Source organism: Malania oleifera, chromosome 7 (assembly GCF_029873635.1).
Source record: "Malania oleifera isolate guangnan ecotype guangnan chromosome 7, ASM2987363v1, whole genome shotgun sequence".
NCBI classification, from domain to species: domain Eukaryota; kingdom Viridiplantae; phylum Streptophyta; class Magnoliopsida; order Santalales; family Ximeniaceae; genus Malania; species Malania oleifera.
This window is the reverse complement of record NC_080423.1, coordinates 51,473,220-51,494,852: the sequence shown is the minus strand read 5'-3', so window position 1 is coordinate 51,494,852 and position 21,633 is coordinate 51,473,220. Positions and strand designations below refer to the sequence as shown.

At 36.2% G+C, this 21,633-nt stretch overlaps 1 protein-coding gene across 1 annotated transcript in view; it reads left to right on the top strand.

Moving 5' to 3' along the window:
* Positions 1 to 321: 321 nt before the first annotated feature.
* Positions 322 to 21,633, top strand: part of LOC131159914 (probable LRR receptor-like serine/threonine-protein kinase At1g56140) — a 135,881-nt gene continuing 114,569 nt past the window's right edge. Inside the window, exons 1-4 of the mRNA XM_058115141.1 lie at positions 322 to 689; positions 1,525 to 1,699; positions 2,738 to 2,809; positions 3,162 to 3,233. Of these exons, the coding sequence (XP_057971124.1) occupies positions 545 to 689; positions 1,525 to 1,699; positions 2,738 to 2,809; positions 3,162 to 3,233 (464 nt within the window). The 5' untranslated portion in view covers positions 322 to 544. The remainder of the gene's footprint in view (positions 690 to 1,524; positions 1,700 to 2,737; positions 2,810 to 3,161; positions 3,234 to 21,633) is intronic.

Genomic DNA, 21,633 nt, shown 5'->3' with positions numbered 1-21,633 from the left:
AATAAAATAGAAAATAAACTTATTTTTTATTTTTTCTGAACAAATTCCTTAATCCAAATAATATACCCGGAAAGTAGCAACTGTAAGACCCACATCATTAATTAAAACTGACATCAGAATATAATTATATATATATGTAAATTTAAGTATTAACATGACATTTTGTCATCAATTAAATGCAAATTTCAGGTAAAAAAGCATTTAAGATAAATCCATCCGTACGTTCAAGCATATCATATTTTATAAAATAAAAATAAAAAACACATGAAGAAAGGTGGTTTGACAAAACATAACCACTACTTCTCCCAACAACCCCTCTTATTTTTGCCCTTAATTTTTTTTATAAAAGCAAGTAGGCGGCCATTTCAAAAGGTCAAGGTTCTATGCTCTCTCTCTCTCTCTCTCTCTCTCTCCTGTGCCTGTGCCTGTGCCTGTGCCTGTGCCTGTGCCTGTGCCTGTGCCTGTGCCTGTGCCTGTGCCTGTGCCTGTGCCTGCGCTTGAAGTCGCTTCTCATCGTACGGCGTAGTAATCAATTAAGTAAAGGATGAATTTGGTGTTGAAATTACATCGCCCTTCATCAGTTGGTGCTGCTGCTGCTGCTGCCGCCATCTTCTGCTGTATCTGCTTCCTCTTCTCTCCGTTTCCCCAACGTTCTAATGCTCAAACTACCACCACAGACCCATCAGAAGGCACCTCTCTCTCTCTCTCTCTCTCTCTCGTGTATATTTTATATATACTTTCTTTTTTATGGAGTCTTCATTCCATAAAATTTTTTAAACATGTAAAAATAAAACAAAATTTCAAAAAACCCTATCATCTTCTATGAGTAAACGTGACTGGAGTGAGTTGCTTTTCTTAAACATGTAATTACTCATATTTCAAAGCGTTCAAAAATATATATAATAGGAAAAACTAGTTCCATGACTGTTTTTTTTTTTTTTCGTAAATTAATCAGATCAGTGCTAGCCAAAAGCTTTTTCAAGTACTTTTCACATAGCAAAGAGAATTTTATCTATCATATCTGCATAAGTAACGTGCAAACATCTCATATTTGACTTGTGGATGAGGTAGATGAGGTTGGCTCACCATACAATAATTATGGCTGCATAAAATTCCAAATTGTTGGCTCACCATATTGTATGGCTGCATAAAATTCTAAATTTTTATTAAATTATAGAATAAAAAAAACACAGATAATGAATTAATTTCAAAAACCAAAAAAATTAAAAAAATATATATATATATAGATTAGAAAAATGATAGAGAGGCAGAGGGGTGATGTAACATGCTGCTCGGAACAGATATCGTCCGACAAGCTATCACTGGAAATACGTTAACTCTTCCCAAGTTCAACATAATTTATAAAAGCTTTTTGTCTCCTCCGAAGGCACATGGCTGTCAAACCTCTATATCTAGGAAATTTCTTAAAAAATATGACCTCAATTCCTAATGTAAACAAGAGATCATAATTGAATTGGAAGTGACGGAAGCTTATTGTGTGTGTTTGTGGTGTGGTGGCGACAGCGAGAGCGCTGAACTCCTTACTCCAGCACTGGGATGCAGAGGCAGTGCCGCTGTGGAACATAAGCGGGAACCCTTGCACCGGCTCTGCTGTCAACAGTACCATGTTCGAGGACCCTTCTAATAATCCTGCCATTGTCTGCGACTGCAGTGGCGCCACCTGCCATATCACCCAGCTGTATGTAACCTCTCTCTCTCTCTCTCTCTCTCTCTGGGTTACGTACACCCTTATAATTATGTGGGTCATGATCCATTTACATCCATTTGTTAAATGGGTGTAATCGTACTCATCTACCCATTTAAATTTTCAACCTTAATTAAGATCTATATAATCTGTCACATTTAAAAATATACTGCAAGTAAATAATTAATATTATAAATATGTAAAGTAAAAGTTAAAAATTTTATTAAAAAAATTATGAAAAGATGTTTCCAACTTCTCTATACAAATTTAGAAAATTTAAAAATAAGGTGATATTTTTTTAATTTTTAAAAAAATTAACAATAAAAATAAAACTATTTTTACAAGTAAATAGTGTCAAAATTATTTATAATTGTTTATTTGTTTCATATAAATGTTGTAAAAATAAAAAATAAGCTAATTTTTTTTTATAAAAAAATTAGAAGATAAAAATAAAAATAAAATTTATTTTCCAAAACTAAGCAAATCCTAAGAATATGTTCAATTTTCTAAGTTGTTCTAGTTTTTCCAAAAATTATAAAAGTCTCACAATTTATATGTTAATTTTTCAAGTTTCATATTGAAAGAGCGGATAATGAAGAGTTTTTTATTTAGCTATGTAAAAATGTTTTTCATCTTTTATTTTTAAACTTTAGAATAATTACAAAAAATAATAGATTTACTATTTTTCTAAAATAATTATATAAAATATTATTTGAAATTACTGATCTTGGGACTCGGATTTTGATTTCTATGAATTTTGAAGAAATTCAGTACATAATCCATACAAATCAAAGTTTAAGGTCTAAATTTCATCCTCACGTAATTAAAGCAATAAGTTAGAAATTTTAAAAAATAAGAAAAGGATATTTTCTAGCTTCTCTATAAATTTAAAAATATTAAAAATAAGGTGACACATTATAATTATTTAAAAATTTAAAATTAAAATTAAAAATAAAACTATTTTCATTTGTAAAAATATACTCTCTCTCTCTCTCTCTCTCTCTCTCTCTCTCAAAATGTATATGTTAACAGGAGGGTGTATGCTTTGGACAAAAGAGGAGAAATTCCGGAAGTCATCACAGGCTTGACTTATCTCACATTGTTGTAAGAAGCTTTTCCCCTATTTCTTTTTGCTTTGGCATTCTTGGGATTGATTAATCCCTTCTACAATGTAGATGCATGAACAAACCATTTTATTTTTTACCATTGAAAAATTTTAATCCTCTCTACGGTTGCAAAGCCAAAAGAAAATTAAAGAATAACTTTTACACTATATTTGGAAGTATAAATTTCTATTTTAAAATTTAAAATGAAAACGAACAAAGCGAAAATGAGCTAAGATTTATCTTTTGTTCTTTCTCTTTTAATTTATTCTTTTCTCTTCTCTTCTCTAACCAACTAAATTGAATATAAATGTATTTGATTCTATAATTTTGGTTCCCATATATCATTGCAGAAAGATTGACCAAAATTACTTCTCTGGCTCATTACCTGCATTTATTGCCAATTTATCTGCATTGCAATCATTGTAAGTCCTTCAATTTATAAATCTATTTATCTGCATTTGCATTTTATTGGGCTACGATTTTCCTTCTTCCTTATAATACTTTTTTTTTTTCTTATGTTGTGATATAGATATTATTTTATGAAAAACACAAACACAATTCACATACCCATGATAAATAAAAGGATTTTGGTACATTCACATAATTATATGGGTCATAAATGAGGAATCCATTTAAATTTATTTATTAAATCGGTTTGAGTATTTATATAACTACTTATATAACTTGTTCGTAATTGTATAATTGGTCCAGATACATGTCCATAATTATCTATACTTATTATTTGTAATTAAATTATATAACTATGTAATTACTATTGTAATTAGGACATTTACATGTATAATTTTATAACTAGTGATGACTCAATTACAATATGTATGTAATTGTATGTCAGTAATTTGATTTACTTTAATTTTCTAAACCAATTAATATGCATGCATGTATGTTATTTATATAATTGGTTTAATTTAGATATGTCCGTAATTTTATTGGTATGTAATTATATTAATTGGTGAGTACTACACTTATCACTTGAAATTAAACTACAAAATTTTGTAATTAATATTGTTATTCAAAAATCTAATTACGTACATAATTTCATAATTGTGAGCAATTATAAATGTATACAATTAATTTGGTTCATATGCATACATGTCTAGTTTGGTTTAAATATGTTCGTAATTATGTAGTTGTGTAATTGAACAACAAAATTACATTATTAAATACAAACCAATATTCAACTAATACAACTGAAGAATCCTAGATGCTCGCATATTATTAGATATCAGTCAATCTTCAACTACTAGGATTCTTGGCAATTTAGCAACAGGCATAATCATCGATGGTTTTCTCTTGGTAAACATTCTATTTGAAACCATCGAAACAACCGTCGAAGGGTATATAGAAACTGTCGACGGTTTGCTAGAAAACTACACAATTTACTTTATACGCCCCCTCAAGATAGGCGTGCCATCGATTAAGTCGATCATGGAGCATGGAGAGTGAAATTTCTGATAAGATAGAGTCTTAGTCAAGAGGTATGCAAACTGATCATGGGTGCTAACATCATAGACTTGCAGCAAACCTTTAGTGACCAGATCACGAAAAAAATGAAGATCAATAGCAATATGCTTCATCCGTGAATACATAATAGGATTAAGACTCAACTGAGTAGCACCAATATTATCACAAAACAAATGTGGAGGCTTAGTAATCAAAATACCGAGTTCATGAAGCAATGAGCGAATCCAAACAAGCTCAAAGTTGGCTAAAGCAAAAGCCCGATATTCTACCTCAATGGAGTAACGAGCCACAACATGTTGTTTGCGCGTGCTCCAAAAAATGGGACAATCAACCAGAAAAATAAGGTAGGCAGAGGTGGAGGATCGGGTATCCCTATCACCGGCCTAATCAGAATTAGAGAACCCTTGAAGAGTGAGATTTCAAGTGCGCTTGAGGATGATGCCATGATGAAGAGTGTCCTTCAAGTATCGCAGAACACGTTTGACAGTGGTTCAATGGAGCTGAGGTGGTTTATGCATGAACTAAACCAACTTATTGACTTGGAAGGCAATGTCGGGTCGAGTAAGAAAGAGATATTGGAGAGCCCCTATAACTCGACAGTACTCAGTTGGATCAACAGGAGAAGAGTCATCTTGAAGCTGAAGAAGATCCTTTGTGACAAGAGGAGTCATAACTGTCTTAGCACCATCCATCTTGGTGTGAGAAATAAGATCCTGAATATAATTTTCTTATGAGATGAACAGGCCATGGGTAACTGAAATCACCTTGACGCCAAGAAAATAATGTAAAGGACTAAGATCCTTCAGAGAAAATCGATGACCGAGCTGCTAAACAACCTTAGAGATAGCAACAGAGTTACTTCCAGTGAGTAAGAGATCATCCATATATACCAAAAAATAGAGAGTAACATCATCACAAGTGTAGATAAATAGAGAGGAATCGAATTTAGATTGTTGAGAATCGAGTTGAAGAAGACAAACACTCAGTTCTTGATACCAAGAACGAGATGCTTGTTTCAAGCCATACAAAGACCGCTTTAACCTGCAAACATGCGAAGGAAGATTAGGATCAACAAAAACCAGAGGTTAAACCATGAATACATCCCCCTAAAGGCCTCCATGTAGAAACACATTATTAACATCCAACTGTCGAAGGGGCCAACTTTTTCTAAACAGCAATGGAGATGATAGCTCAAATAGTCACTGACTTCATAATAGGGCTAAATGTCTCATTATAATCAAAATCAGGTCATTGATGAAAACCTTTGGCCACTAATCATGCTTTATAGCGAGAAATACTACCATCAGGATTTCGTTTGATAGGAAAAACCCATTTCCATTCAATGCGTTTGATTGTAGAGCGCAGTGGAACCAGCTCCCATGTGCCATGTTTAACCAATGCAATGAACTCTTCGGACATAGCATGCCACCACTTGGAATCTTTCAAGGCCTGAGACACACATGTCGGCTCGACAAGTTGAGGAAGAGGGTCTTTAGTGGCAAGGTAAAGATTTTTGGGTCTATGAATATTATTCATAGACCAGGTAGCTAGTCATAGCATAAGTACAGGTGGACCGGGCCGAAGATGTAGGTGTGGTGGATAAAGGGATTATCGCCGACTGTGAATGTGAAGAGGAGGGTGATGAAGACCGGGAAGGTGAAGTCGGAGCTGTAGGAGTGTTGTATGTCACAATGGTATAAGAGGAGGGTGTTTGTCCAATGGAAGGCACCACTGGTATAGTAAGATCCTGTGTGTGTTAGCACCTGAAATTGACAGAGAAGGCATAGCGACATGGGCAAAGGAAGAAAAGGGAAAAACACATTCATCAAAAAGCATATGCCTAGACACATAAATGCGAGATGTAACAAGATCCATACACTTATAGGCACTTTGGGAACTCAAGTAACCAAGAAAGAGACAAGGCGTAGATTTTGGTTGAAGTTTACTGGTAGTATAAAGTTTGAGCCATGGGTAACACGAACAACAAAAAATGTGCAACTTTTTGTAATCGAGGTGATGACCAAGCAAACATTCGAACGGATTTTTATTTTATAAGATAAGAATGGGCATATGATTTATCAAATAAACCACTGCTTGAAACACATAAGACCAATAAGATGGAGGAAGACTTGCCTGACTCAACAAAATGAGACCAATTTAGACAATGTGCCAATGCTGACGTTCACTTATGCAATTTTGTTGAGGTGTATGAGGAGTAGTGGTAAGCTAGCTAATGGAATTAATGGAGAAAAATGATGAAGAGCTTGATATTCGCCCCTAGTATCGTAGTACAAGTGTTTGATGTGAAAACCAAATTGTTTTTCAAGTAGCCCTTTCAATTGATAGAAAATGGAGCAAACATCACTTTTTCGGATGGGAAACAACCAACAATATTTAGTAAAGTGATCAACAAACAAGACATAAAACTAAAACCCACCAAGTGAAATGGAAGTTGCAGGCCCCCAAACATTAGTATAAATGTATTCAAGTGGATGAGTGCTAACAAAAGAAATGGAAGAGAAAGGCAACTTGTGACTTTTATTGCATTGACGAGCATTACAAATAGATGATGAAGAGACATGAGACACTACAACTGGAAGAGAAAAAGTACGAATAACAAAATCAACTACTTTATTTGACGGATGCCTAAGTCGTCTATTCCAAGTGTCAGATGATGCTTTTTCACCAAAAAGTGCAAAAATAGAAGACTCAATAGCGAAAGAAGCCATCGGTAGTGGATAGTCACCATCATGACATTTACAACGAAGAAGAGTCGTCTCTGTGCTCCGATCCTTCACAAGAAAAGAAAATGGGTGAAACTAAAGATAGACATTATTGCTACGAGTGAAATTATGAATAGAGATTAAGTTCTTGTTAATATTAGGAACACAAAGAGTATTAGTCAATTTAAAAAGCTTTGAGGAAGAAGGAAGAGACATAGAGCCAAAATGTGTGACTCGTAAACTTGAGTCATCGCCAATGACGACCTCATCCGTGCCATCAAACTTTGAGTGAATGGAGAGATTGGCAAAGGTGATGTTGTGAGAAACAGCGGAATCCACAAGCCACCTTTTATCGGTGGATGCGCTGGTAGTGACACAATTTACATACTTCACTCTTGAAGCCGAGTGACAAGTCTTGACCGAGTGTCCCACCTTGTCACACAGTTGACAAATTATCCAAGGCTTACCAGACTACTCCCGGCGATTATAGCAACCAAAGTTGCGGCAACGCTGACCATAGGAACCAAGGTTAGAACGTTGGTTGCGATTGAATGTAGAAGCAATAGTGCGGTGCTAAGTGGTGTTCGCAATGGCAACCAGGGCGGAATTGGAAGTGTCAACACATCGCAAGTAACTTTCATGGCCAACTAGCATGTCATGAAGCTCCATAAATGTAAGAGAGGTCTCACGTGCCTGAATAGGCATTGCAATCTCACAAAATTCAGGACCAAGACCGTTGAGGACATATAAGGTAATTTCATCCATTGAGACAGGAGAGTCAATCACGACAAGTTCATCAACTAAAACCTTGATAGCATGGAGATACTCTGAGACTGAGCGGGACTTTCACTGAATGAGAGTCAACTCTTCCTTAAGTTGCATAACACGAGTGCATGAACGATTAGAATACAATTGTTGCAACTTGGACCAAGAATCATGAGCAGTGGTGGAAGCGGCATAACCAATTCGGAGACAGATGCAAGGATGGCGTGAAGGATCAACTTATCTTGTCGAAGCCAATGCCAAAAAGCTATATTGGAGACACCTGCAAAAGATGAGTCGGCAGAGGAGGTGCTAGGAGAGAGGGTTCGTGATGGACATACGGTGGTACGGTCAAGATAGCCCTAGAGGTCATAGCCAATGAGCAATGACATTAGCTGGGCATGCCAAGAAGGGATGTTAGAAGGGGTCAGCTTCAAAGGAAGTTGGTAACTAGCATTGATGGCAATAAGAGGATAATTGCCACTGCCAAGAAACTCAAGAGTGTTGACAATAATAGACTCAGAAGAAAAGGACCATTAGGGAAAAATAAAGAAAGCTCGTTAGAGAAAGGGCTCTCATACCGTATATAAAATGCAGCACTTTTTCATTTATGTAGAGATTTCCTATATATAAGACTTGTATAAGGTATAGTTGTTACAAATTCAAAAATATTTGAATACCAAATCAAGAAGATCCTAGACTATCAAATACAAACAAATATTCAAGTAATACAACTAAAGAATCCGAGATGCTTGTAGACTATCAAATATCAACCAATCTTCAGCTGCTAGGATTCTCAATAATTCAGCAACAAGCGTGATAGTTGACGGTTTTCTCCGAGTAAACATTCTGTCTGAAACCATCGAAGGGTATATAGAAACCGTTGACAATTTGTTGGAAAACTACACAATTTCCTTTATACATAAGTCTATTATTATAGAAAATTCCATTTGAATATGTACGCAATGACGCAATTATGCATGTACGTAATTGATTTGGTTTGGTTTTCCAAACCAATTAGTATGCATGTATGTATAAAAATTTGCATGTACATAACCTCTTAAAAAATATGTGTTATTGCGTAATTGATTCAATTTAGATATCTCTGTGATTCTATAAATATGTATTTATAGTACTAGTTACACACATTATTTAAAATTAAAATTCATAATTGCATAATGAATTCTATAATTCGGAAATTTATGTACATAATTTTGTAATATATTAATAATTTGGTTCAAATATGCAAGTACTTACATAATTATATGTACATAATTAGTTTATTTTACTTATGAGTGTTAGTAATGTAATGAGTGTATGCAACCAGCTAGATTCGTTTATACAGATCAATTAATATGCATGCATACACGTACATAATTATATAATTGGTTGATTAAGATATATCCATAATTTATAGATACATACATAACCATTTGTATCGATTATAACTATCTCTTAAATTAAACTATAAAATAGATTATAAAATCAATATTATAATTCAAAAATTTATATACATAATTTTGTAATTGTGGATACATTAGTTTATATATATATATATATATATATATATATATATATATATACACAAATATACATAGTTATATAATTATGAGTTTACATAATTGATTAAGTTCGGTTATACAAATCAATTAATATGTATGCATGCATATACGTAATTATGTAACTCATTAGTTAAGAATATCTATAATTATATTAACACATAATTATAGTATTTGCTATAATTGTCATTTGAAATTAAACTGTATAATTTATTATGTAATTAATACTACAACTCGTAAATCTTTACATACTTTTATAATCGTTGATACATCGATTTAAATATGTATGTAATTACATAATTATGAGCATACTCAATTGATTCAATTCAGTTATGCAAACTAATTAATATGAATAAATAATTGACATAAATACGTACATATTTTTCATTCGAGTAATAGATCAAATAACCTTCGAAGATTGCGGTAAGCTGTAACAATGGTAATATTTAAAGATAGTTATAAGTTTCAGCTGGTATTCAAAAATTATTTTTGTATGTTTCAAAATTAAATGGATAAATGGGTTGAGTCATATCTAAATGGGTATAGGTCATAAAAGAGTTAAATATTTTATATAAATGAGTCATAAATGGGTCAATGGGTTAAATGATCTTAGCCATTTGGATCCTGACCATTTTAACGGATACACACTCATTTAACATGTCTAGACTTTTATATAGGGGTTAGTCCAAAATTGATTAATAATTTGAGATCGAAAGCCAATCAATCAATAGTTGAATCTTATTATGCTATTATCACTTTGATTAATTTCTATTTACTAATCATAATTATTTTAAAAATATATATATACTTAAAAAAAAATAAACTAGCTTTAAAGTTTATATAAGCAATAATTTGTTTAAGAAACACCATACTATTTTCTTTTGAAAACCAAAACTGTTAATAAGAAAGATCCCAAGATTTTTTTTTAATTTTTTTTTCTACAACTTAAAATGTTGAGATATAATATATATATATATATATATATATATATATATATATATATATATATAGATACACGAACTCTTAAGAAAGATTTCGAGTTAACTTTGTGTTTGCGAGCACGAATTTCATATCTTGAATTTGGATTTGAGTGAATTTCGATAAATTTCAATACAATTTTATATTACATCTTATCCAAATCCAATACAAATTCAAATCCAAAATTTATCCAAACATAGGGTAAGTGTATTTCATTTCTTCGATTTGGAATTCAATTGATCCAAATAAAATAATAGATTTTATGTTCAATTTTTTGCCACGTATTACACCTTTTCAGAAACTAAGCTTGAATGACTAACTAGTTGAAGTAGTGGTACTCTTATCATGTACCATCATAGTTATACTTCCTTGTTGCCATCTTAATTTTACACACATTTTGAAAACAAATCAAAGCTAGATTTCAATATTTTCAAGTGTACGAAAGTTAGTTGCTAACAATAAACCTAGGCTTGAGAACTATGCCATAAAATAAGAAGATTTTAGACACTCGTACATCTCTTGTATCAAATTAAAATTGCTCTACATTTTTATTTAGAGTGATTTGATAGCCACTTTATCCTCTCTTTTTTTGTCACATCATACTATGTGTTGTAATTAAATGCTTGTAAATTCTATTATAAAATAAAATGTAATGTCTCTCTAATAGATGTTTTTGATGTAAAATGGAAGAAGAAAACGATAAACTAAAAACAAAGGGAAACAAAGTTGGACTGAAACTCCACTACTTTATTGATAAGGAAATGGCCATTATATAGGTTAAAAACAAACGGTTACAAGCACAAAAATAGGCACCACTAATATCATGCTAAACAACTCCAACAAACTAGGCAACAAACAAAAACAAACTATTGAACTCCTAAAGACTAGGATAACCCAAAGCAACACATTCTAACGTGCTGCTACTAATTTATTCAACAATCCCTCCCTTAAACTAATGTTCCACACATAACATTAATTTAATAAGACTCAAACTTTGAAGCGCCATCCCTCTGGTAAAGTCCTTTGAATTGCAAACACCAAGTAGCTCCCCGAGCTTCTGAAATGCTGGAAATTTAAAAGGCTTTGTTAGAATATCAGCAATCTGGTCTTCACTTCTACAGTAAACCAAATTAATAATTCCATCATTCATGAGATCCCTCAAGAAATGATACTTCACATCTATATGCTTGTTTCAACCATGTAGAACAGGATTCTTTGATAGCTTTATTGCTAAACTGTCATCACAGTAAATGAGAGTAGGTCCATCTTCTTTGAACTGCAGTTCTTCAAGAATCTTCTTCAACCAATTAGCTTGACAAGCACAAGCTATTGCTACAACAAATTCAGCTTTAGTGGTTGACAATGTGACGATTGGCTGCTTCTTTGATGACCATGAAACAACTCCTATTCCCAACATGAAAACATACCCATATTTGCTTTTCCGATCATCAAAATCTCCTGCATAATCCCTATTTGTAAAGCCAAACAAATCTTACTTTTCTCCCTTTTTGAAGAACAACCCAAACTCCTTAGTACCTTGCAAGTACATAAGAATTCTTTTTGCAACCAAAAGATGAATCTTTGTTGGACACTCAATGTATCTACTAATGACACTTACAATATGCATTATATCAGGACTTGTTGCAATCAAATACATTAAATTCCGCACAATCTGCTTGTAAAGAGTACTGTTAACCTTCTTTCCTCCACCATCCTTGCTTAGCTTCAAACCAAACTTAGACGATGTATTCACAGGATTACAATCCTTCATCTGAAACCTATCCAAGACTTTTGCCACATTTTTTTCTTTTGAGAAATAAGAATGCCACTAGAAGACCACAACACTTCTATGCCAAGAATGTAATGCATCATGCCAAGATTAGACATTTCAAATTCAGCCATCATGGATTTCTTAAAGCTTTCAAACATTTTGTATTACTTCCAATATAGATTAGATCATCTGCATATAAGCAAACGATGAGATTTTTCCCTCCATCCTCAAATTTTGTGAAAAGTGTATGTTCATAAGGACATTTTTGAAACCCTTCCTTCAAAAAATAAGTTTTTATATGAGTATACCAAGCCCGTGGGGCTTGTTTTAATCCATATATAGCCTTCTTTAGTCTATACACTTTATGCTCATTTCTAGATTTCACATAACCAGGAGGTTGATCGATAAATACTAGTTCCTTCAAATATCAATGGAGGAATGCCGACTTCACGTCTAGCTGGAAGATAGACCATGAGTTCTGAGTTGCTAATGTAATTACCAATCTGATTGTGTCATGCCTTGCAACTAGAGCAAAGACTTCTTGCTTATAGCCCTTGGCCACCAAGTGTGCCTTGTACTTGTCAACTTCACCATTCTCCTTCAGCTTTGGCTTGTAAACCCACTTCACACGAACTGTTTTGTGCCCTTCTAGAAGATCAGATAACTCCCAAGTGTCATTCTTTTCGATGGCTGCAGTTTCAACATCTATAGCCTTCCGCCATTTTGATTCTTTGGCAGCACTTTCAAACACTGTAGGATCACAATATGAAAATAGAGCAAAATGAGTGATTTGTTCTTTAGACTAATCAAATTCGGTTACCTCATAATCTAACATCCATGTTGGCCTCCTTTGAACACGATGAGAACGTGATTCAGCTGCTGCTTCTAGTGCTGTTGGAGTGGCTTCAGAGGCAACAGGAGTTTCATTTTGAGGATTCTCAAATGCATCAGTTGTTGGAGCAAGGTGTTGCCGCGGCTAGTTTGCTTCATCACCATCTTCTCTATCAAAACAAGTAGGAATTGGCTCTCTAACTACATTTTTGCTCCATTTCTAGATTTGATCTTCATAAAAAATGTCTTGACTGATAAGTATTTTCTTAGTGTTAGGATTGTAAAGATTATAAGCTTTTGACTGATCACTAACACCAAGAAAACTACAGTTTTCTCCCTTGTCATCCAGCTTCTTCCTCTCTTGATCTAGAATATAGGCATATGCAACACACCCAAAAATTCTGAAATGATCAACAACTAGTTTCCATACGCTCCATGCTTCTTCTGGTGTCATATTTTGAACAATAAGTGTGGGACTTCTATTCATTATATGAATGCTCCAGTTAACTGCTTCAAGCTAGAAGCTCTTTGGAATACAACTCTTTATTAAAAGACTTTGCACCATATTTAGAATAGTACAATTCTTCCTTTCAAAAATGCCATTCTGTTGGGGCGAATAAGCTGCTGTAAGCTGCCTCTTGATTCCATGAGTCTCATAGAAACTTGCAAATTCATGTGAGTTATATTCTTCACCACGATCTATGCAAAGAATTTTCATAGGACTGCCAACTTCTTTCTTAACCAGGGCTTTATAGCTTTTAAAGGCTAGAAAGGCTTTAGACTTCTCTTGCAAAAAATAAACCCAGCTTTTGTGACTAAAATCATCAATGAAGGTAAGTATATATCTCTTACCTCCATTAGAGCATGGAGTTATTAGCAAGCAAATGTCAAAATGAACAAGCTCCACTGTAGCCCTCCATGATTTCGCTTGTGGGAATTGATTATGTGTTGTTTGCTAACAACACATTCTTCACGAACTTTAGAAGGAGCTGTAATTTGAGGAAGACTAGTCACCATGTTCTTTTGTTGTAAAGTCTTCAACCCCCCAAAGCTAAGATGCTCAGAGCGAAAATTCCATAGCCATTCCTTCTCACCCAATCTTGCAGAAAGACATAAGTGAGCGGTGTAATGGATTACAATGGAAACATTCTATTGGCTGTCATGTTGACTTGAGCTATCGAGCCCAACTTATCATCTTCAATTCTGCAGACTCCATTTTTGATAGAGATTCCATATTCCTTTTCTTATAGCTAACCAACACTGGGTAAATTTGTTCTCAAATCTAGAACAAAGAGAACGTTAGAAACAGTTTGAATAGAATTTATGTTGGTTTGAATTTTCCCTAACCCATAACAGAGACTTTAGAGCCATCACCAAACTTCACAACATCACGAAAAGCTTCATCCAATTCAAAGAATACAGACTTTTCTTCAATCATATGGTTGGTGTAGCCAGTGTCAAAGTAACGCAAGAATTTCTTATGGGTTTCCTCCTTCACGTGACAAGGCATCAACATCACTTCGTCTTCCTTCTCAACAAAATTGGACTACTTTCTACCATCTCTCCTTGGATTAGTACCACACTCTGACTTGTAGTGGCCAAACCTATGACACCTGTAGCATTCAACTCTTGATTTGTCTATTGACTTTGACTTGGAAGGTGTTGTGTCATGCCCCGAACCCGAAAATGGGACCCAAGGTGTGATTTTGTATCCTAACCTATCCCTGCATCATACAATATCCACGATACTAAACAATATAAGGGTCTGACCCCGTAGGGTTCACATATACCCTATCCATCATCACATACACAACATATATATGCAGCAAAAAAATTCTACCTAATACATTCATAAAACCATACTAAAGTCTATACAAAATAGGATCTAATCCCATAATACAAAACATAATCCTCGGGTATCCACATAACCCAAAATGACACTCCAGCCATGATTTAGTACTTACACAAGTACCTAGACATTGCTAACCAACCACCACGCTCTTGAATCACTAGGACGCTAGTGTCGGCTACTCGAGGGTCCTAAAAAACATTTGTATGATAGGGGTGAGACACCTCTCAATAAAGGAGAAATAGGTTATATTAGTGTGTGGAACATGAATGTTATTTCAACAGTAAAACATGAACATTTCACAATTCCAATATTTTTGTAAAACAATTCCAGTATACATCTCCCAAAACATATCAGTTTAGTGTGGTCACACTCTTCGGCCTAAGCCGGCCACATGACACAATGCCCTCGATAACCTGGCGTAGCCTAAGCCCCACAGCATTCAACCGGTGCAAACATGGTACAAACTCATACCCTTTGGTGACCAATCGAAATCATAGGTGGTATTGCACACCCTCGACCTAAAGCCAGATATTGCCACCTACGGCATTATTCTGGAACGCCTCATATCTTAGCCTTTGGTTGTTAACCGGCACGCATCGATTGTCCTAGGCCTTCTATTTTATCCCAACTCAGCATTTTCACAAAAACTTGGAACAATTTGGAACTCATGTTCCTATATCTCATTTAAAATACTCAAAGCCTACGGTAGTTAATCGGCATGCTTATTCACAAAAAATTTCATTCATAGCCTACGGTAGTTAATTGGCACACTTTTCCATAAACATATCATTCAAAATATATAAGCTCATTCCACACTTATTTGGGTATACAAACAATTTCATATTAGGTATTAAAAAATACAATTTAAGATAATCAAAGGTACGATCATCTCTATATTATGGTTTAACCAAATATATAGTTTTCCAATAGAAACGAAGATGATACCCGAAACCCCCAATTTTTCCAAAAATTATAAACCCGAAAATCCCTTAATTTCACCCGATAGATTTTTCCAAATAAGTAACCAAAACATCCGTATAATCGTAAAACATACTTTTACCGACTCAGATTACAAAAATAACTGATATAAACAAAAACCCCTTACCTTTTCTCGAAAATCAAAACACGAACTATACGACTCCTAAATGGCGAACTGAGTTCCCAAAACCTAAAAATCGAAGAACACAACTTCAATATAATCCTACCTACCACACATATACTAAACCAAAAATGAAATCAGACCCTTACCTCGATTTTGGAAGAAAACCCGAGAATCCTCGAAACAAAATTCTGATCCATTATAAACATAGAGATTCTCCTCTTTATCCACGTGGTAATATCAGATCATTGATTCGGGTAATAGATGGCCCGTAACCCTAGAGAGAGAGAGAGAGTGGTTTGAGTTCTAGAGAGAGAGAGAGAGAGAGAGAGGATTTTTATGTTTCTTAACAATGAAGCAACCAAAAATTCAACTTATAGACTCGTCGACGAAATGGAGAGCTCGTTGATGAGTAGAAGAAGGGAGTTCATCCATGACGGAGTTGCCACATCGACGAGCCTGAGATTTCAGAATTTCCAAAATCTCTCAGCATCCTCTCGTCGACGAACCTCTGAATTTCGTTGCCGAGCTGAAAAAGGGAATTCGTCAACAAGAAAAGGAGCCTCGTCGACGAGCCCTGCTGATTTTCCCTTTTTAAATTCCTTCCCCTTTTCTTATTTAATAAATTCAAAATTCTCATATCAGGTTCTTACAACCTCCCCTCCTCACAAAAATTTCATCCTCGAAATTTGTAATCTCTCACTAGATAACTCATCCACATATCAAAACGTATACCTAACTCTAGAAAGAGCCGGCAGCCACCCACATAGCAGCCTCGTCCCAAATTTATTACATTCCCTCACTTATGGCGGAGGAATACCATGGTTAAATACACAATGTCTCAGGAGTTCACAATATCAAAAAACCCTCCTAAACAACAGATAAATCACATACTTACCTAAACTGTACCTGTAAACATTACTCCTCAAAACAAATTTGGATATTTCTGATGTATTTTCATCTCCAATTCTGAAGAAGTCTCCTTAACCGCATGATTTCGCCATAGCACTTTCACTAATTGTATCTCCTTGGTACACAGCTTCTGAACTTTCTAGTCCAGAATCTGAACAGGTATCTCCTCATATGCAAAAGCACCCCTAATCTCTAAGGATTCGTAACTAATCACATGTGATGGATCTGACACGTACCTTCTCAACATGGATACATGAAATACATTGTGGATCCGAGAGAGTGCTAGAGATAGTGCAATCATGTAGGCTACTAGACCTACTCGTTCAAGTATCCCGAATGGCCTCGGGCTCATCTTGCCTTTCTTCCCAAATCTCATCACCCCTTTCATCAGAGTGATTATCAGAAATACCTTACCCCCTACCTCGAATTCCAACTCATGACGGCGCATATCCGCATAACTCTTCTACCGACTCTGAGCTGAGTCAATTCTATCCTTGATCAATCTTACCTTCTTAAAAGCCTTCTGTACGAGTTCGGGACCCAATATCTCTCGTTCACCCACCTTATCCCAGTACAGAGGAGACCAACACCTCCGACCATACAATGCTTCGAACAGTGCCATACCGATACTAGCTTGGCAGCTATTGTTATAAGCAAATTCCACTAATGATAGAAACCACATTTAACTATAGCCAAAGTCTAACACATACGCCCATAACATATCCTCCAAGATCTGTATCATCCTCTATGACTGTCCGTCAGTCTGGGGGTGAAACTTTGTACTAAAAGTTAGCTTCGTCCCCAGTGCCTCTTGTAAGCTCTTCTAGAATCGAGAAGTGAATCTCGGGTCTTGATTTGAAACAATGGACATCGGAACCCCGTGCATTCTGACTATCTTTTGCATGTATAGATATGCTAGCCTACTCAAGGAGTAGCTAACCTTCATCGGTACAAAGTGAGCAGATTTAGTCAACCTATCCATAATCACCCATATTGCTTTCTGCCCATGAACTTCTAGTGGCAATCCAGTGACAAAGTCCATGGAGATATGCTCTCCTTTCCACTCCATAATGCTCAATGGCTGCAACGGCCTTGCCGGCCTCTAATGTTCAACCTTTACCTACTGACACATTAAACATTGCTCCACAAATCGAGCAATATCCTTTTTCATGCCACTCCACCAGAATGATTCACACAAATCCCGATACATCTTTGTGTTGCCCGGATGTACCATATACAAGGAATGATGCACCTCTTATAGAATCATCCTCTTTATCCCCTCATTGTTTGGAACACACAGTTTGTTTCCAAACCTCAATACACCTCCTTCAGAGATGTTAAAATCTGCAACTAGCCCTTGCTGCACCTTCTCTACAACCTCGACTAACTTCGCATCTTTAGCATATGCAGCTTTAATCCTCTCTAATAATGTCATCTGGATCATCAAGCTAGCAATGAAAGCCTAATGATTACCATCCACCAACTCCACACCAAGGCATTCAAGATCTCATTTGATATGATGTTGAGCTATTACTGTAGATACTGTTGCATGCTCTGACTTCTGACTCAACGCATTAGCTACCATACTAGCTTTCCTCGGATGATAGCTAATGGTGCAATCATAGTCCTTAATTAGTTCCAGCCACCTTCTCTGGCTCATGTTCAACTCCCTCTACGTGAAAAAGTATTTAAGGCTCTTGTGGTCCGTGAAGATCTCACACTGTTCACCTTATAAATAGTGTCTCTAGATCTTCAATGCATACACCACTACCGCCAACTCCAGTTCATGCATGGGATAATTCTTCTCGTACTCATTGAGTTGCTGAGAAGCATAAGCAATTACTTTCCCCTATTGCATCAGCACACATCCTAAACCCTTCAGCAATGCATCACTGTAAATCACAAAACCACCGTTCCTAAATGGGATGGTTAAAACCGAAGCAGTGACTAGTTGGTGTTTCAACTCTTAGAAACTCTAATTGCACACATCGGTCCAATAAAATCTCACACCCTTCCTCATCAACCATGTCAGAGGGACAGATAACTTAAAGAATCCCTCCACAAACAACCGATAATACCCAGCCAGTCCTAGGAAACTCTAAACATCCTGCACGCTCTTCGATTTCACTTAGTCAACCACTGCTTCAATCTTACCTGGATCAACTGAGATACCACCTCCCGATATGACATGGCCAAGAAATGCAACTTGCTTCAACTAGAACTCTCATTTCTTCAACTTGGCATACAACTTCTTTTCCCGTAGTACTTGAAGTACCAACCTTATATGATTTTTGTGCTCTTCTGAACTCTTAAAAGATACCAGAATATCGTAGATGAATACGACTATGAATTGGTACAAGTATTCATGGAAAACTTGGTTCATTAGATCCAAAAATATTGTCGGAGCTTTAGTCAACCCAAAAGGCATGACAAAAAACTTGTAGTGACCAAATCTGGTTCGAAAAGCTTTCTTTGCAACATCTTCAGTCCTAACTTTCAACTGATGATACCCTGACCATAGATTGATTTTTGAAAAGGCTTGTGCTCCCTACAGCTGGTCAAACAGATCATCTATATGAGGCAACAGTTATCTGTTCTTCACTGTTACCTAGTTAATCTCGCGGTAATCAATGCACGTTCGCATTGACTCGTCCTTCTTCTTCACAAACAATACTGGAGCTCCCCAGGGAAAAACACTAGGTCGAATAAAGCCCTTATCCAGTATTTCCTGCAACTGCTCCTTCAACTCTCAAAGTTCAGCTGGAGCCATCCGGTATGGAGCTTTAGAAATCGGTGCCTTGCCTGGCAGCAATTCAATAGCGAACTCCACCTCCTAATTAGGAGGTAAACTGGGTAAGTCTTTCGGGAATACATCCAAAAATTCATTAACCACTCGAATATCTTCAAGTTTCAGATCATCCCATGGTGGTTCCTTCACACAAGCTAGGTACCTTTGACAACCGTCCAAGAGTAACCTTCTCGCCTGTATAGCCGACAGAATCTGTGGCGTTGAATACACACATGATCCTATAAACTCATATTCCTGCTCCCTAGGAGGTTTGAACACCACCACTTTTCTATGACAATCAATCACCGCAAAACTAGAGGATAACTCATCCATCCCTAGTATAACATCAAACTCATACATGTCGTATACTACCAGATTCACCGATAGGTATCTTCCCTGAATTACCACTGGCAATTCCCTAACATCTTCCTATATTCACACTCCTAAAATGTGTAGCCACAGACAACCCCTCATCCAACACTTGGGTTTTAGCCCCACACATTTTCACAAAATTTGCAGATATAAAGGAGTGGGTTGCTCCTAAATCGAATAAAACAACAGCTTTATTTAAAAGCAGTAAAATGGTACCTATCACCATATTGCTAGTGTGTTCTACATCCACCGGAGTAAGTGAGTATACCCTTGCCTGAGCTATGTTTTCCCAAGGCACTTGGTTCTATCCCCAGATTTAATTCGGTGTAGGTGTACCAGTCATCTTGTGCTTTATGGCCCGTTTTGCCACAGTTATAACAGTTACCCCCAAACAGCTAGCATTCACCATTATGCCATTTATGGCACCTGATACAACGCTCGTGAGATCGGTTTTCCTATGAACCCACGATTTTGTACCCTGGCGATTACCCGAACCGTAGTTCCCCTTCTTCCACCGCCCCTGTTGGGAACCAGTCTATGAACCAGAAGGTACTGCCCTCTTCTTATAATCTTGTGCGACCTCATCTTCTCAAAGACGAGCCTCAACTACGGAGTCTTTCTCTACCAAAATAGAAAACTCCCAAATCTGCAGCATTCCCACCAGCCTATGGATGTCCTTCCTCAAACTGTTCTCGAACCTCTGAGCCTTTTCATACTCGTTCGAGATCATACACAGCGCAAAGCGAGACAACTTGATATATCCAGCTGTGTAACTTTGCACCGTTAAGGTCCCTTGAGTCAGACTCGAGAACTCGTCTTCCTTTGCATCACGGATGGAAGCCGAGAAGTATCTCTCGAAGAATACCTCCTTAAAGCGGCCACATGTCATCCTCGATGAATCAGCTCTCTGCTCCTCAAGAAAACTCACTACCATCCACCACCTCTCAACTTCTCCTGCCAGCTAAAATGTAGTATAGAGAACTTTTGGCTCATCAATGCAATGTAGAACTTTCAGTATCTTTTCTGTCTTTTGCACCCAGTTCTCCGTTACAATCGGGTTAGATTCCCCTCATAAAAGTCAAAGTATGCATACGGGTGAACTTCTCAATGGTGCAACCAGCAACCGTAGGTGGACACTCTCATCCCCTAACACTTCACCCAATCTCTCACATAATATGCCTGGTCAAGCCCTGAGGCATGGAAGGTGACCCTTCACTCGCAGTCCCCTCCGAACTACTATCCTAATTGCTATCCTTGGGCTCCTTACTGAAAATAGTATAGGAATAGATTAGCATTCCTATATTATAGCACAGTTAACACAATCATTTGTAGAATAATCATGTTAAACTCTAGACTCTTAGGTCCAGGTCTGCCCTACCACACAAACACGAAAGCATCAATGGTTTGCTGTGATTTTACTGAAATCGTCATTCCAGGAAAAACACAAAACACTTCCAATGAATCCCTGTCTAGCTACAAGACAACTCTTGACTTACTATACCTATTTCCTACATCCTATACTCCGGTATGTTCACAAAATCATGCCTAACCACATCTACAAGACGTAATAACCCAGTTAGCTCTTATACCAAGCTGTCATGCCCTGAACACAAAAATGGGACCTAGGATGTGATTTAGTAACCTAACCTGTCCTTGTATCATACAATATCCATGATACTACACAATATAAGGG